We start from the raw sequence: 18796 nt of genomic DNA on the forward strand, positions 1-18796 counted from the left end.
TCACGTTCTTTTTTCTTCCCCACTACAGAGAAATTAAATCACACATACACACTTTGAGGAGATATTTTAAACTCAGTTAAGACATTTTGCACTGCTCTCCTTGACACAAAAACTTTATACAACTATTTGACTTATTCCACCCTAATGAAGACTGAACAATAACATTTACTTTAAGTTGTGGGTTCTAAAGGAGCCTGTTTTCATCTACATACCTTTCTAAGTAAGAAACACCTGGTTATTAGATGTGTTCTGTTTGTCTCTCCTCTACATGGACCAATACCACCTTGTTCCACTCAACTGATGGGAAAGAAGTCTCCATTATGTAGCACGCCAATTGAAAGTGGTTCAGACAAGTTACTTTAACCTTCAGTTTCCTCTGCAAGCAGACCTGGGCTACAACCTGCAGCCTATTTACACAGAGTGGCACACTGAAAAGCCCTGAGATTAAATCTCTATCCTGCAGCTCAGCATCATTCATTTGTCCAGGCTCACTTGAGGCCTGAATGCCGGCAAACATTGTCCCTGAAGGGAGAGACGCCGTAGCACTGAGATTTACTCAGCGAGTCAGGTCAGGCTGCTGGAGGAGAACAGATGTTTGGACGGCTTTGTTCTGCACCCATGTGTGGTTTTTTGGGTTGAGAATGCGAATGTGCATGCATTTCACCACAGATACATGCCAACCCTTTCTCTTGTTTTATTGCACATGCCTATTTGAGGATTCTTTTGTTTCCAGCCATCTCCCAGGATTGTATGTATGTGTGTGTTTAGAGGTGTGTTAGCGACTGTGAGCAGTTTTGATTTTGGCAGCTTTTCTGCATTGGATTGATCACTGTCCAGCTCCTTCCTTTGTGTCCCACCAAACGGACAACTCAAAAAAAAAAAAAAAATTGGTGAGGACATTTGCACAAACTCTCATCACACACAGCTTTGCATCCATTTACAGAAGTGTTAAAGAAGTTATTACGCTGATGAAAATGCCACTACGTATCAAAGAAGATCTGTGGGGTTTCTAGTGTTTTAATCCTTGGTTCAATAAGGTTACTATTAACTAAAAAGCTCCTAGTACATCATAATCCCATTCCCTTTGGTTGTGGCACTTGTCTAGGGCAGCTGATTTTTATAAAATATGACAGATTATAATAACCTCTGACAATTCTAGATGACCTCCTTCTAGTTTTGTTGACGTTAAGGACCTATCTTACATCTTAAGATCAGCATCTCCACAATGAATTCATGTAATTGGTTGCCATAGTGATGGGGTGTAAAACATTAAGATGTGTTCTTGGTCCAGCACACCTGAAACAATGGCTGAATCCTCTCCTCAGCATTTAAACAAGTTCCATTGTCTCTCCGTCTCTGCCTCGGATTGCTGAGGCAGAGACGTGTCTTAAAACTGTAGGACACAGTATAATAATCTGCTGTGTGACATCTGTGTTAAAAGCTACTTTTCAAACTTTTCCATCAATGTTTCTTATATCAGTTTTGAAGTGTTGCATTAGAAAAGGTTAATGGAATATGCAACATTTAAAATAACTTTCAATTATTAAGAACATGTTTTAATGCTAGTTTGAAGTGGCTTTTGGCTTTTTCAAATTAGAGCTATTGTCCATAAAAGGAGATGGAAGCACATTTGCCAAATTAATTCTAACATAACAAATATTTCAGCAATGCAGTCTAATTTATAAAAAATGAAATGCTATTATCACATAATTCATAACTTCTTTATAAGAAGTACCAAAACCTAATTTATTCTGTTACCATTATTTGACATACCCCAAATACTTATCACTACCACTTTACAATAAAACTCACCGTATAAATAGCTAAAAAAAATGTATTTATGTTCTTGAAAAATCTTTAAACCCTTTAAAACTCATTCATAACTGTTTGTATGCAATCAACATATTATGCTTTCTAAAAAGTTGGATTTTACAAATGCTCCCTTACAAGGCAGGAACTTAGTCTGAAATGTTGAGTATTAGCAACAATTAAACAGATTAGGCTCCATATGGTAAGAAACAGTTCAGCCTGTCTCCTGCTCGCCCTTAACTAATGTATAATGAACACATAATTAGTTATGAAATGAATGAGAAAATATTTATAAAGCATTTATTACCCATTTAAGCTGAGCCTTAATGTAAAGTGGTACCCATTAAATGAGGATAATTAATTAATTAAATTATTTTTTTTACTTTTTTTATTTATTTTATTTTAGGTTCTTAATCTGACTACTGCAAACACTAGAAAACAGATTGGATAAGTTTTGTTCCAACATTCCAAAGTAAAGGACACTAAATTAAAGAATATATAGCTGGTATCAAGCATTTTTTTGAAGATTCAAGTCAAAATGATATCCAGTGAAAAAAAAACAACAAATAAAATTGAAAACACTGAAAAAAAAACCTTAAGGATCACATTACAAAAATAGAAAAAGGAATATCAAATTATGTTTTGTCTATATATATGTTTTTTTTCAACCAAACATAAATGTATTCTCACACATATAAAAAAAAACAGATTCCCTTATTTTATATATCAAATAAAAAATTAAAACACATGGATAGAAATGAAATGCACCTGTGGTTTCTGCTTGCCTATGGCACCATGGGAGGTAAATATAATACTTAGGTTAGAGGCACTCATCCAGCAGCTGATAACATAAAGAAGAGCCTCTGGCAACACATTCACAGCACCTCAGAGGCTCTGCGTCATCTGGCATCCATGGGAAACTCTGACATGAAGGACAGCTTTTACTGTTGACTCTCAGTGGGTATCTCTTCTTAACCTGCTGGCTGAATGCCGGCCTGCGCCTATGCTGCTACTGCCTGATTTCTGTCTCGTATCTATGGCTCTGTTCAGAAAGGCTTAGAAAAGAGGGCAGGAAATCAGCCAGTTGGTTCTTCTTACAGGAAATGCTATTTGTCTCCTTTTTGCATTTGCAGAAGCAAGGTGTTTTTTTGGAATTAAATAAAGATGACATTTTTCACACATTCCTATTCAGATTCAATTCAGTTTATTTATATAGTGCTAATTCACAACACATGTCATCTCAAGGCACTTTACAGTTCACCAGATCATCCAGTCAAATTGATTCAAAGTTTTCTATCTGAGGAAAACAAGTTTATTGCATTGACTCATTGACTTGAAGGCAATGCCTCAAACAAAGTATTGCCTTCAAGTCATTGTGGAGAGGAAAAACTCCCTTTTAGCAGGAAGAAACCTCCAGCAGGGTTCGAGGAGACAGACGCAGAGACACAAAAAGCAACTTTAAAAGGCAATCCCATCCAGGAAACACACAGCCAGGCAGACGAGCTCCGAGCCCACTCCCTTGTCAGAGGATGAAGAGAGCCCATCCAGCCAGTCACAGTCAGAGAAACAGGACTACACTGAAAAACAGGCAGATCCCGAACATCTATAAACAAAGGTGTTGATGGCAAAAGCACACTATGAAACAGCCAGTGTGGGTCAAAGTGATGAATTTATCTTTATTCTAAAACTCTTAAGCCCGCCTAAAAATTAGAACATCATCGTAGTTCGATGTTGTAGCACACATAGGGCCGGATCTATCAAAGGTTTGCGTGTATAAAAACATGAGCTATTTCACTGTGCACGCTAAAAAATGTACAAACTGATCTATCAACAGCGTGCTAAAAGGATTTGGTCTGTAAAACATGCTAAATAGCGTCTCTTATATATTTAGTACTTTTTCTGCAATGAATATGCAATATGGGGCGTTTACACGCAAAAGTGCGTCTTGTGGGAGGAGAACATGTAAATATATTAATTTAGCACTCGCAAAGTGATTTATTAAACCTGAAAGCAATTTTGCTAACGGTATCTGACTCTATATTTAACACGTTTCAAAAGAAGGTGCAAATGGTCTGTATGCGTAATTGCGCACACATGGCAGCGGTTATTGTCGCAAGAAGGAGACATGGAAATGAAGCAAGGAGACGCAGAGAACGCATTTTTTCACTCCGTGTGAATATTTTTGGAATGAACGAGGAAACGATCATCAAAACATATCGTTTATCCAGCATTGCCATTTTGGAGCTGTTGGGGGAACTCCGAATGGATTTGGAGCCAGCCACAAGGAGGACCCACGCAATACCAGATATCACAAAACTCCTTGCAACATTGCACTTTTTTGCATCTGGGATCTCCCAATCTCGTTTTTCAGAAGTGCTGTTCGACGTTTTAAATGCCATGTCGCCCGGACGCCCTAACGGAGAACCCTGACCTCATCCTTGCGCCTGTGGAGCAACATGCCAATGCTGCGGGGATGCGTTTTTTTTTTTTTTACTGCAGTGAAGTAGAAATTCAGCCACATACCACCTTAGGGAATAAAGGTTGCCAAAGTTTTTTCTTTATATATCACTGTAAGATTTAAATTTCTTAATGCACTAGTTTGTAGAAACTACAAACTACTTTGCCGCAAACCACAAAACGCGCAAAACCATCATTTTAATAGGGCGTCTCCAACAGTTTTGCACCTGCCACCAGTTACGCAATCGCTCTTGTTAAATCACCCGCAAACCATGGTTCAGCCCCTCGCGCAAAATTCCAGCTTGCGAGCGCAAATTACTGCACGCAAAATTGGATCTTGATAAATCCGGCCCATATTGTTTATGTTCCAACCGGTCTATTTAGGGAGTACCAATATGGCAGCTGGTGACTTATCAGAACCGTGTACTACCAACAACTTAGCAGCAATCCATTGAATAAATAGAGATCACAGTTAGTTCAAATAGCATATTGGCAGAATGTTCATTCTTTTAGCTAATCACTACTACACACAACAGGCCCTTTTATTTTTAAGATTCTGTCAGATTAGAGCTACTGTTTTCCTTTTTGTCAGAGAAATGTAAATCAGCTAAATGTTTAGGAGTGGAAGGAGAAGATTTCATGCTGTTAGTGTATTTTTCCAATTGCTTAAATTAGCTTTTTTTTTAACCCTAAAACATCGCTCTTTTCTTCTTATTTATAAAAAATGTGAAAAATCTTTTATAAATAAAAATGAATAAGGGAAAGAATTCTTTTGTAAACATTTGATGCCGCTTCACAGTTATGTTTATCTTTGTTTTGTTCTGTTTCATTAGGTTTCAAAACACGTTGAACTTGTGGTAATTATGAGATCCAGTGATAAACAGAGGTACAGTGGCCAAAATGTAACTAAGAGCAGATCAACCTAATGGTAATAGTAAAAATGGTCATTCACAAAAATACTTAACGGTGTGACTCCTACATGTGGACTAAACATTTAAATATACTTGAAATAAGCTAATCAGAGGGGCACTAAGATATATAAGAATTTATACCACTGTGGAATTTTAAAGAGTTGAAATCACAAACTTTGAAATTAGAGTAGAGTAAGGGTGCACCTATGTAAAAGAGTAAAAAATTAGGGCAACACATTCAGTTATACTGTAATAATGGTCTTGTGAAAAGAGAAAGGTTGTTTAGTCAGGTAACAATCCATCCATTTTCTTACACGCTTATCCCAAGTTGGGTCGCGAGGGGTGCTGGTGCCTATCTCCAGCTGTCTACGGGTGCCAATCTGGACATAGGTCGCCAGTCCATCGCAGGGCAACACAGAGACAAACAACCATTCACACACACCTAAGGAGACTTTACAGAAGCCAATTAACCTAACAGTCTTGTTTTTGGACTGTGGGAGGAAGCCAGAGTACCCGGAGAAAACCCACGCATGCTCAGGGAGAACATGCAAACTCCATGCAGAAAGACCACAGAAACTCAGATACTTATAGTGTTACTACCTTTCTCCAGCACTGAGAAAGAGCAAAAACTCTAGTTGTGTTCAATCATTTGTGGAAATAATGCAAATGTTTGTTGTTTGAAGTTTGTTCAAGATTATTCTAAGTAAGAAAAAAACTTAAAGCAATTTATTCACTGATACATATAACTAGACAAAAGAATAATAATTTTAAACGACACCAATCTGAATGTACAGCTGGAAATACTCCCTCTTAAAGATAAGAAGCTTCCTTATCTGCCTGTTTAAACCAGTTTATATCTAATAATAAACACAGAGAGGTCCCATACAAGGGCTTTAATAGAATAAGAAGATAAAACTGTGATTGATGTCCTTTGATGATGGCTTCTCCCTGAGCATAACCCAGTGTTATTGCTGGATTAAACTTTAAGCTTTAAGTACATTTAGGCAATAAGTGCTTTACACTAGCTACCCGGGGGAGTTTCCTTAAAAGTCTTCACAAGCTATATTTGACATCTTAGAGAAGATGAGGCATACTATCCTCCCCTAAGCTGCTAGTCCCCGTAGATGCAGAGTAAATTATGTTTCTATAAAAGCAGAAAAGACACTTTAGACTCGCACCTCAGAGAATGGGACCATCTAATAAGCATGGTACTGTTGTGTCACACTCATTAGGAAGTGATAGAAGTTTAAATTTAGACATCTCTTTTCTTAAAAAGAGAAGAAAAGAAAGCAGCGTTGTACATGGCATGCTTTTTAAAATCAAGAATATGCACATGTATAGTCTTTGAATAATGATGGCATTGTTTAATGTCTTAAGATTTAATTCCCAAAGTACTGCACTTATATAGAATTTTAAAGACATTTCAGAAGTTTTATTGTCTCAATTTTCTGAGGAACCTTGGGGCTTCTTAGGTACCAATCTAAAGCAGGTGATTTGAATTCAAAATGAGCCTGCCTGCTAGGCTTTTTTCTTGTTAATCAGACTATCATTTATTGAATCATAGCCTTGGAACATGATAACTCCCTTTCAATCAATCTGCTTCGCATTTACATTCACTTACAGAGCTTTCAGGAGGCCACATTAGTCACTTCTTGTCTCTGTTGGAAACATTCAAATCTTCAAAAACATCACCTTGAGCACAATTATGTCTCTGTTTCAAAAAAACTAAAAGGGGACAAAGAGGAGAGGTTTGTCCGGAACACGCTGAGGAGTGATATCCTCAGTAAAATGGATATAATGGAAGGCTTTATGGTGCACTCCAACATCAAAGGCTTTGGTCTAATTTTGGCCAGCTGGATGAGACAAATCCGTAATTAAAATAGCAAGCTGGGTGATAAAAACAAAGACATTCGCTGGGAGTCAGCAGATCTGGGTAGATATGAATCTATCATTAGTCTAACGAATTGTCCTTTGGCTTTGTGCTTTTATCTCCCTAATGCGGCAACATTCCCCAAAGACTGTCCTTTTTCAACTCTTTTAGAAAAAATACATAGACGCTAAACAAAAGGCAAATTATCTTTTATGACTTGCCTGTTTAGTTGAGCAAACGTCAAAGTCAAAGGTTCAAAAAGCACACCAGCCAATGGCACTACAGCTCTTGAAAAACCTAAACTGATTCTACACATGATCCGTTTTTGCAAGTTTTTGGAATCTAATGACCAAAAGTTGCTTTTTTTTTTTTTTTTTTTTATCAAATGTTTACCATGTTTACAAAATCATAGCAACTAATTCTGACTTAACCAGATCTTAAACCATAAACTTCATGAATGTCTTTTTAAGACAATTTGGCGAAATATGCAGAAAACTATAACATCCTTACATTATTTTGAAACATGTTATGTCATGCTATTATTCCATATAAAATACAGGTAATGTTAAAAAAAAAATACAAATTTAAATGTTTTTCATAGATTAGTAAGGTAAAAAAAAATAAAAAATGAATGAAAATTGAGGGACAGCACAGTGAGGGGTTCAAAGAGAATTGTGAAATATCCCATCTTCAGCGAATATTCCTGGGTAATATATAGAATGCAATCCTGTTTTTATAAAACTTTTTGATTCAGTGATCAGTCCTATTTTGTGGAATGCTGCTGTGGTTTGACGTTTCTAAGAAGCTAAATAGATAACTGAAATAAGTATTTTTGGGCTTACATAATTGCAATACTTTTAGCTATGTTAATAGTTAAATTTTGCAGTAAACTGCAGTGTAATTTAAATTTTTAGCAAAGTTTTTTTAATTAAAAAATTCCTAAACTGAAGTTATCAAGGAAAACACTGTCTTTAAGTGCCCAGATTAAAACTGTAGCCTACCTCTGGCAGTGGAAGTGGATAAGTATAAAATTCTTCCTAGAGAGGAGAGCGTCTGTGTTTTCTGTGACCTTTATGTGGTGGAAGATGAATATCATTGTGTCCCCTGCCCCCGTATTCTGAAATGTTTCTTATTGGAATGAATAAATTGAGGAAATGCAAACATTTTTTTGGATGTCTGAGGACAAAATTTTTGATTGGATGTATGACAGGTATTTACTACTTTTATTTGTAAAGCTTAGGATAGAAGACAATGGCTGCTATTGAGTGTAAATGTTTAAAGATGTATTCAAATTTCTGCAGCGCCTGTAATTTGTACTATATTTGGCAATAATTTTTTTTCTTATTTTTGGTTTTTCATGTTTTTCAAACCAAACTAGAATAAAATAAAATCAATTGATAAATAAATCAATCAACAATAATTTACACAAAGAGCAAATGACCTATCAGAGCTGTGGCCTGAGGGTGACATACCATTTTGCTTTGAAACTTTGTGGGTTTCATTCCCTGATGATTTCCATAAATCAAGTCTGTAATCTTCAGTGACAGACAAGTTCAGTCCTGGAGAGCTGTTGTTCTGCATGTTATACATATGTACCGATCCAATGCCTGATATGTCAGCAGGGTGGCATAAAGTCTTGCAGAAAGCTTGAAATGCGTGTGTTTTGTACAGTAAAATATACAGGACATAGGCCCTAAAGCATTGGAGTTGCCCTCCCTTGAATTAAAACACACATATTAGTGAAGTCTTGAAATCTTGAGTCTAGACCACAAGGTCAGATAAATCTTGGAATTTAGGTTAGGTCTTAAAACCCTCCCCAAAAATAAAATCATTATTACTTTTAGAAGTCAAGATTGGGTTACCAGTCTGAACTTGGGTAAAGGTATATACCTGTAATTCGACTAAGACAACCATTATGTTTGTATATTTTAGTAGCATTTTGATACCCAGGGCAAAAGGTTTATAGATAAAGACCCATATATATATATATATACATATATAACTGTTTTTTCACCCCTCGTCGGGTTCTCTACCAGAGACCTGGGAGTTTGAGGGTTCTGCGCAGTATCTTAGCTGTTCTATAGGACTGCGCTCTTCTGGACAGAGACCTCTGATGTTTTACCTGGAATCTGCTGTAGCCACTCCCCCAGTGCTCTTACTTTCCGCATCTTTTCTAGCTCCACTTTCAGCCCTTGGTATTTCTCAAATATATATATATATATATATATATATATATATATATATATATATATATATATATATATATATATATATATATATTTTTTTTTTTTTTTTTTTACAATTTTTCAAGTCTGCACTTAACAAAATGACAATGTGTCAATGTCTATATATACACCTTCTTCTTCTTTTGAATATTTGACCTGATGTAACAAGTACATTTCTCCACTGTGAGATCAGTAAAGTCAATCAATCAATCAATTAATCAACCAATTAATCAATCAATCAATCAATTAATCAATCAATCAATCAATCAGTCAGTCATTCAGTTAGTCCGTCAGTTAGTCAACCATTCAATCAGTTAATCTTGAGTGGCCAAAATACTGAATTCTCTGTTTTAAATGTTGAAAAGCGATAACAACAGCACTGTTTTTTTATTTGTTTTTTTTATGTCTTTCTGAATTCTTAGTTCAGGAGTTGATCTTTTAAAGGCTCCCATTCAAACAACAAGGGACCACCCATTACAGTGCAGGTAAAAGTATGTACCTGTAATCTAACCAGGATAACCACTGTGTTTGTATATTTTAGTAGCATGTATTATACACGATAAGAAGCTTTCAGGTAAATGAATGAATACATTATGGATTGGTGGATGAGCACATAGCCACAATGCACTGTATCCAGTGAGTGGAGAAGAACAATCATCCTGAGCCAGGCCAGCAGGGCAATGAAGGCCAAAGGGGCATTAGAGGGATCCCTGAGATGTCAAATCAAAGAGGAGATGAGGGAATATAAGGATACATTAAATTTTTCTTTTTTGTTTTTTAACTACGAGCTACACAGACAGCATGCCTACATCCCTGTGTACACACAGATTGATTTTGAGTACACCCGCACACATAGCACAGATTGCCACGTGGATACACAGAGAAATTTCCCTTCACTGTGTGCAAGTCCTGAGGGTGAAGAAGGCATTCGTATTCAGTGAAGGATCGGCCAAGGCATAAGCGGTTCAGATCCATTTTGTTTTCCTTGCCACTGGCAGAAAGCTTTGGCCATTATGACCTTGTGATGAATTCAGGGTTCATTTCCTACGGATTCCTTTTATGTGCATGCATGTAGAATTAAATCCAAGAAAAAGAAAGGCACAGGTCAAAGCTAAGTGTACACACACGGTCTGACTTTTAGTTCTCTGTGCACAGTTAGCGGGAGAAAGTTTCACTCCTGCTCACTGTCATTTATTCATTAGCCCTGCAATCAGATCTCCAGTCCTAGGCTTGGAATGTTATAAATCAGTCAACGGCTGGACATTAAAAATTCATTTAATTCATAATACATGAGACCTGTCATTTATTTATCACCTCTAAATGGGATTTCCTCTCCTCTCATTGGCTCCAACTCAGAAGGCAAGTTCTGTTAGCCTGGCCTGCAGCCATTTTGAGACTGAGCCAGGTCTGAGCTAGACAGGGCAGGTTATGGAGAATAATCCTGCAGCTTTAAGGCAGGTAGAGCAGGCCTTTATCCTTAAAATCCAGGCAGTGGGATTGGAAGCAGGAGGAAATAACCTGTGGGTAACTGCTGTGCTGGAACAGTTACTTTCTGCTGATTCTCCTGAGCAGCCAATCTAATTGGGAGTAATTAGGCCTTAAAGTGTTCTTGTCTTTTCCCAACTTGGAACACGAGTCCCAGCGGAGGGTGGGTGATTTGGGCAAAGGGAGATTTTGAGTATATTACTGGAAGACTGAAGGCTGTTTTTGCCTAAACACATGAACAGCCTGGCACTTTTCCATCTGAGGCTAATGCCATATAGCAGCACAGAGGCTGCACCTGGTACTAAATCATTTTCTTTTTTTGTGTGTGGTTGTTGCCAAATATGCTTTGCAAAATGAAGAGTTTATACCTGCATTAAGACAGTAAAGTATGTTTTTAATAATTTTTTTTGGACAAACTAAGGAAAACAAAACAAAAAAACAACAATGGGATAAGCTTCATGAATGTGTGTGTGCAGGGTGAGTCTTAGACAGGTCAACTCAACAAACCGACACACAGTATGAACCACCATGTACAGAATACATTTTTTGCATCTAAGGCAAAATTGATGCTATGTTTTAACTCAATGGGGCATAGTCAGCAACTCTGAGAGTCCCTCCCCCTCTCCTTGTTTTGATATTTTCACTTTGAGGCAATGCCATGTGGAAGGATAGTAACATGTATGATAGATGCACTGTAATGAAGATTAATGAAAGACAAACATCGGATGTAAACTCTGCAGTGTCTTCATAACATGAATACATTCAATGTTTAGTTTTGTTTTCTCTTCCCGTTACATCATTAAATATTAATATGGTTGATTCCAACTGTCTAGCTAAAAAATAGGTGTGCTTTTTCATTCTAAATCTATAATATCTACAAAGAAAACCCTTTGGTAAATCTTAGAAGACTGCTTCTTCACCTGTGTGACACGAGAGGGAAAGAAACAACAAAAAGAAAAAAAAACGACAAAACTAAACATTTAAAACTAGCTGCAAGAGCATCGGGTATCCATTAAATATCAAGTCATTATATTTTTGAGTGGAAAGCAAAACCTATGGTGATTATTCAATATTATTCAGGCTTTTATACATCTGTAGCTGCAGCTTTGTAGTAAATATCGATTTGTATCCATGAACCCCTGGAGCTAAACGGGTGTGGTATTTATGCATAAGGAATATTTCTTTCTGAAGGATTTACAAGGCTTCTTAATGAAAGGAAAATATGCTCAAGAGCAGGTGTGGGTGGCCGCAGACCTTTCCTACAGGCACAGGACTGATAAAGAGGCGACCAGAGAGACACAGGGAGGACAGGGAAGAGCACCTGGAGCCTAACCCCAAAGAGGCCTGACCCCAGAGAGTATTGTCTAAGGAGCCCACAGGCTCTGCCAGCAGCCGGTCACTCCCAAGGTAGACCCAGATGAAAGATGGCATCAAAACTACATTTGTAGAGTCAAGTTATTAACTATGCCCCTACTTTGAAATGTGCTTTCAGAAAAAGTTAAGTCATTGTGTTCTTACTGCTGACACTTGCTGGAGTAATGATGGTGTGCAGTCTTTCTCACTCTGAGTAACAAAAACGGTCCTTGGTCTTTTAGAGAGATAAAAACACAGGACAGACAAAGTACCTGAATTCATTTTCCCGGGTAAAACAAATCCCATTGTTTTACATCTAGGGGACTATTTCCATGGAAAAGGGGCTAATGCTCTTTAAAATACCTATAAAGGGCTGGTTATACTCCCGCAGTAGTGTGTCATAGTGAGCTTGTCGCAGATATTTGTGAATTATGCCCAATACTGAAGCGTGGTCCGCGCTATGTTATTCAACGCCACAAAGCAAGAGGTACAATCACTAACTAGCTGTTGGTCTAGATACGGCCGAGGCTTTGACGAGGTGGGGGCAAAAAGGCTTCCAGCGTTCTCTCGCACCTCCATCTTCTAGCTGGTCCAACCTTACGAGTCGCTTTCCACACGATGGTCATACAAACAAAACAAGCCGGTAAGGTACAAAACAGGAAATACTCATAGTGTAGAGCAGATGTAAATTTGACAAATCAGACGCCTCCTGTCTGCTGCACTGTCTGTGATCACCTACAATTTTGAAAGGTGCACCAGAGTGTCTGCGGAAGGGGTGGGGGCACATTGGCATTCACTGCGACACACAAGCAGACAACCTGGTTTTTCAGTATAAATCAGCCACTGAATTTATATGAGGATTGAATTACAGACTGGTGGAATTAATCATTTCTAAAACTATTTGGTTTACAGAAATATATTTATAGATACCACAGTAAATGGGACTATATCTTAATTTGATAATTACCTTTTCAGATTTTATGGAGGGTGAACCATTTAAAAAAACATGCAATATTTTCTTTGTGCTTTAAATTCAATGCACTGGTATTTTTACTAAAAATCCATGAGATTCAAGAAGATTGACTTACGAGTTGTTGGCTTGTTGCAGTTGTGCCCATGCCTAAAGTATTGGGGATTTTCTACCACTGGTATGCGAGTCATTCCTATCACGACTGCATCAGGTCCTGCATCCAGAGTACAAGGGGTAATTATCCCGTGATTGACATGATGCAGAGGGCTGGCAGAGTCTTCCTCACCACTGATCACAGCTACAGGACCTGTAAAAACAAAGAGAAATTGTGACTTCTCCTATACTTCAAACTACACTTCAATGTCATCTTGAGATGTCAGGTACCGTACGATAAGATTATATCATATGACCCTGTCAGAGAAATTCATACAATTTTTTTAAATGCTTAAAATATATAAAGCTGATAGAAGCTGATAGAATCCATGGCTTACATATTATACCAAGGCATCAAGACATCAAGACAGTGACTTACTTAGTGCTTTATTTAATTTAAAAAAATAAATCTTTCAGTGTGATGAATTATCTTAGGAACAAAGGTGAGAGTTTAAGGATGAAACATGATAGAAACACTCTGTGTTAACAAGTTTTGATCTGCTTTATGCCGGAAAAAAAAAAAATCAGAATACCTTTTGAATCTTTTTAAAAAGAATATTTGCAATCCTTCAAGTTACACAATGCAAATTTTAAATCTGTTACTTTTGAAGCCATTTGACAGTAACAAAAAACTTTAAGAAATGAATTTAATACAAACATAACAAAAATAAAATATATATTGAATTGCAAATGCACCCAAAACACTGATAGAGGCATCTTAGGCACTACAAAAAACATAGCATAGGTCACCTCAGTTTACAGACTGGGACTGACATGTCTGGTTCAACTGGCACCAATGAGGCAAGGCATTACAAGCTAAAGGTCAAAAGGTGTTGGATATATGAAATGGCAGATGAACTCTGAGCTGTGAAATGGGCTGAAACAAGTCTGATCCACAGTAACCCCACCAAAAAAACAACAACTTTCAAGTCTTTCAGAAAACCCTCCTAACATCATTGCATCCTTTACAAGAGAGTGGCTTGAAAAGAAGGGTAGATTTCGGTAGGTTTCGATATGGACCATCCTCCATATCTAAATAATAGTTATTTGATTCTTTTAAAAAGGCAAAAGGTCAGAGCCAAAGCAATTACCTTTAGTTTAAAGTAAAAGAAAAATAATAATTCTCTGCTAGGGGGAGCAGAAACTAACAGGGAGCTGCATCTAAGGATGCACGTATGAAAAACATATCCTTTGTTTGGCCAAGCAAATAATTTTTTTTGTCTGTTCATTCAAAATGCTAAGAAATTTTCAGAAAAGGTAGTGAGTCACTTTCAGCCAGTGTGATCCAGTCTGTTGTTCTATCACCACTGTGACAGAAGCAAATCACAGCTCCAGCAGCTGCAGCCTTCAGAGACAACTAAAAAAAAGAAGCAGGGGGGCGGGATTGGAAATAGCAACTGGATATAAAGTCAACAACGACATATTCAGTGGAGATGTGGCAGTGAATCTGTTTACCCACCATGTTGAGCCTTTTTCTCACCTTGACAACACTCTAAATAGTAATCAAGAGCCAGTCATATCGAATTATGAAACCACAGTTGCAGGGGGAGGTGGGAAGTGATGAAGTGAGACATGTGCGCAACAATTTATTCACAACATTTGCTGTCATTGCAGGGTTTTCATAGCTCAGTGCCCTCTTTATTAGAGAGATGTGTAGAGCAGAGCACAGGTTTTCACCGGGTGACTACCTACCCAACCACAGGGGACTAAAGCCTCAGCATGGCTCTAAATCTCAGCTGAAGACTCAAGCCCACCCACACAGAGCTCAGACATACAAAAAATTACTATACAAAAAACTGTTATCTAAGAACACATATTGAGGAGGTCTAAAAATAGAAGAAATCCATTGTGTTCTAAAATTATACATAATTTGCTTTTTTATATGACATGAGAAGGAATGAAAACCACAGAGCTGGATCGATAAAACCCCAAAGCGGAAACCCTGGCTTCATTTCAAGCCTACCTGCTCTAAACTGCACAAAAAAACCTCCCACCCAATTCCTTGAACTATGAAGGCTTCCTGAAAAGTAAAGGGCAAATTGGACGTCATGAGTTGAGAACATTTTAAAAATTACATTCATGATACCTTGGTCTTGGTGATGAAAAAGCCCAGAAGCATCCTAGAGGAGTTTTATCATCTGAGATTCTCTCTCTGCACAGAATCGATTTCAGCACAGGGCATTTCCCTCCAGATATGGCTATCTCAGGGTAAAGTTCCTTTTCATTACACTAACTTTGATTCTTTGGATAGAGGAAGGAAATGTAATGAGCCAAAGTTCAACATTTCCTTCTTTTACTCTTGTCTTACATTTCTTGAAAATCTTTTCACCCAATGGAATAAACCTCTACATGGAGTAGTGCAGTGATCTTCGGCTCAAGTACTTGAATTCTCTGCACTAAAAGTATATATTTTTGGAAATACAGCCAATGTGTATACACAAAATTACTTTGCTAAATGGATTCAAGGAAATTATTATCACCGCCTATTTTTTTCACATATTTGTCCCTGGAATCTTTAAATGGGGTATAACTGTTGATGGAATAAATGGAACAGATAAACTTTTTTTTTAATCTGGCTGGAGCCTTGGAATTCTAGGACAGTTTCATACAAAAAACATGAATATGGATAATGTTTTAGTATAGTTTAGACATGATAAGTACACTAATAGCTTCGGCATATATAGAGCTTATAAGTATTATAAATTGCGGATCTTCATTTGCAACACTAAGAGAATACTAAATTATATATATATGAAAAACTGATAAAATTAAAATATAATTTTGCTTTTGTAATAACGTGTCTTTAGTTTAGGGACAGTTTGGAAAAAGAATAAAGGGTTCAACAGAGGAAGGCCTTTTAAGCTAAAAATATTCCAGATGCAAAAACCAGCTTCATCTATAAATGAGTAAACAGAGTATTTCCATATGCTGTTTAGGTTCTCTGAACCATTTATGGGATTTTCATGCAGGTTCTGTCAGGCTTCTTAGCTGTAAAGACTATCAGCTTTGTCCCAGAGACCTGCTGTCTGCCTAATGAGTTTTTAGTCATGAAATTAGAAATTGTTAGTTTTGCTGAATAAAAAAGAAGTAAATCACAAGTTCTAGAGCTTTTGCAGAAGTCCCCCCCCCCCCAGCAACCAATTAAAATAACACTAGGTGTTTTGCATTCACATGATAGAAGAGGAAAGATATCTGTGACTGCGTTACATTTAAAGGCGTAATGTCTTCTAAGGTAAAAAGTTATAAATATTGAAGGTATTTTAATTGGAGATGTTTGTTATTTGATTCAATGATGGAATTAACAATTTAGGGGAAACATATAGCTATTTGAGAACTAATGCAAAATTTATTTATTTATTCTAATTTTTGCTTAGACAGAAATTAGATGTATTGTTTAAATGTCCTCCCAAAACATACACTGAATGGTGAAACGCACACAGGCTCATCCAAGAACAATTTAGAGAAGCCAATAAATCTAACAGTCATATTTTTGGACTATGGGAGGAAGCAGGAGTACCCGGATAGAACTCATGCATGCAGGGAGAACATGCAAACTTCATGCGGAAAGCCCCTGGGCCAGGTACCAAACCCAGAACCTTCTTGCTACAAGGCAACAGTGCTAACAACTGCAACTCTGTGCAGCTTTTATTGCATACCACTGTACAGTTATTTAAAGCTATGTCTATAATTCCTTTCAAATGCAGGTACTACTTTGCAACAACATTCCTACTGGGGAGAATACTGAGATGCATTGTCATTTTTTATCTATTTAATAGCATTGCTAATATCCTTTTTCTTATTAGTTTTAAAAAAAAAAATCATTTGTAAATTTTTACTACAGAAAGGGTAATTTGTTGGTTTTGCAAAAAAAATAAACACCTGCTTTGCCTACTCACTGCTAAGTTTTGCTTCTCTTTAAAGCACTTCCACCCTGAAACATTGGTAAGTATTGCAATGCTTTATTCTAATGACAAAAAAAAACTTTTCAGAGCTACATTTTCTAAATTGGCTAACACAATTAGTCGGGAGAAACAATTGTGGATTATCTGTCCCATTCTTTTAACCAGAGCAGAAGCACCACAGCACATTAATCCGGGGTCTTAAAAGGGACTCATACTATATGTTGAAATATTATCCAAGTGCTGCGCTCCAGTAGTTAATTACACGAACATTCATGCTTTTGAACCAAGCACCTCTTTGTAATAGCTAAACCAGGCGGAAAACACATTTTATCCTCACTCAGGCAGCTGCAAGGTGTGCAAGTTTAGAATTTTCTGCAAACATACTTATTAAACACCTTAAAATGTGTCAGTCCTTAAGGGTGCTTATCTAAAACCCTCTTAAAGGTTGTCTATTAAAGATTCAGCACTACCTCCGCACAACATGCATAACAGCAAAAAACAGGTGTGCCATTATCGCCCTAGTCTTGGCCAAATCAGAATTAGAATTGGAATAAGAGTGCTTCTATCAACATTGCATGAACATTATGAGCATTACCACTGTCATATTCCAGATTGCCTCGGGCACCCAAATCCTCACCAAAACAAAGAAAATTGAGCACATCACCCTAGTTCTTTTTTTTTTTTAAGTTCTGGAGAGATTACATTGGCTCTCTGTATCTCAAAGAAGAAGCAATGAAATACACATCTTTATCTATAAATCAACAAAACGCTGTTTTGCAGCTAATTGTAGTGTCTAACGCCTAGCTACCATTGGCAGCACCCAAGTATGACAGGACATGCTCACCACATCGCCAAGCAAGTAAGAACAGTAAGCACTGATCTAGTACTCTGCTAATGCTTAACAGCAGGTTGTGATCTTCTATCATATAAATCCCTTTGCTTGTCCCCATCTGGCAACACAGACACCTGGTTGGTAAGTAGGGCTGCGGCAAACTTCATGGAAGTTGACTTTATGCAATTCAAGTGAAGATTGAGTCCCACTATGGATGGAGCTGCCTGGTTTAAATGGCTGAACAGGAGTAAAAAATGGCTTCCTCATCTCATCATCCTACTTCAAGGTTTATGCCCACCTCCCCTCCTCACTGTAACTGCCTTCTTCCCTCAAACTAGTCAAGAAACTCGCCACATGCTGTGGGAAAATACAGTAAAACTGAAGATGTGCTTTGGAATGTTCCAAAAGCATTTAATTCTTGCTCCAAACAAGGAAGGTCCAAACATTTCTCTTGATGTGATGATCTTGGCGTTGATGGCTGGCTTAACTGCTCATTTCATTCACCTGTCCAACTCTGCCCTGTTTCTCATCACTGCTTATCTGATCCACCTGCTCCTCCTTCTATTTAAACTATTTAGTTCATCATTATTTCCAGATAATTCTTAAGCCTTTGGTGTGAGAGTTTTCAAGCATTTCTTATAGTGTTCTGATTGCCTGATCATGACCCGTTTCTGTATTTGAGCCTGCCTGCCCCAGTCTGATCCGTTTGCCTGACCTGTTTTCGGATTCTGTTGGATTCTACTATGGACTGAACCTGGATCTGGCTCTTGACTTAATCCTGTTGGTTATCCTGCCTTCCTCCGCCATCTAATCTTCTATTAGTTCTGTG

At 37.5% G+C, this 18796-nt stretch overlaps 1 protein-coding gene across 2 annotated transcripts in view; it reads right to left on the reverse strand.

Annotated features, from left to right (window-relative positions):
* The window catches only part of ntrk3b (neurotrophic tyrosine kinase, receptor, type 3b), a 374712-nt gene that overhangs the window by 69568 nt on the left and 286348 nt on the right, over positions 1–18796 (reverse strand). For both annotated transcript variants that reach the window (XM_038292890.1, XM_038292888.1), the window contains exon 11: positions 13199–13387. In XM_038292890.1, coding sequence (XP_038148818.1) covers positions 13199–13387 — 189 coding nt within the window. The remainder of the gene's footprint in view (positions 1–13198; positions 13388–18796) is intronic.

The sequence above is a fragment of the Cyprinodon tularosa genome, unplaced genomic scaffold (genome assembly GCF_016077235.1).
Source record: "Cyprinodon tularosa strain WSP-4 unplaced genomic scaffold, ASM1607723v1 ctg319, whole genome shotgun sequence".
Classification (NCBI taxonomy): Eukaryota; Metazoa; Chordata; class Actinopteri; order Cyprinodontiformes; family Cyprinodontidae; genus Cyprinodon; species Cyprinodon tularosa.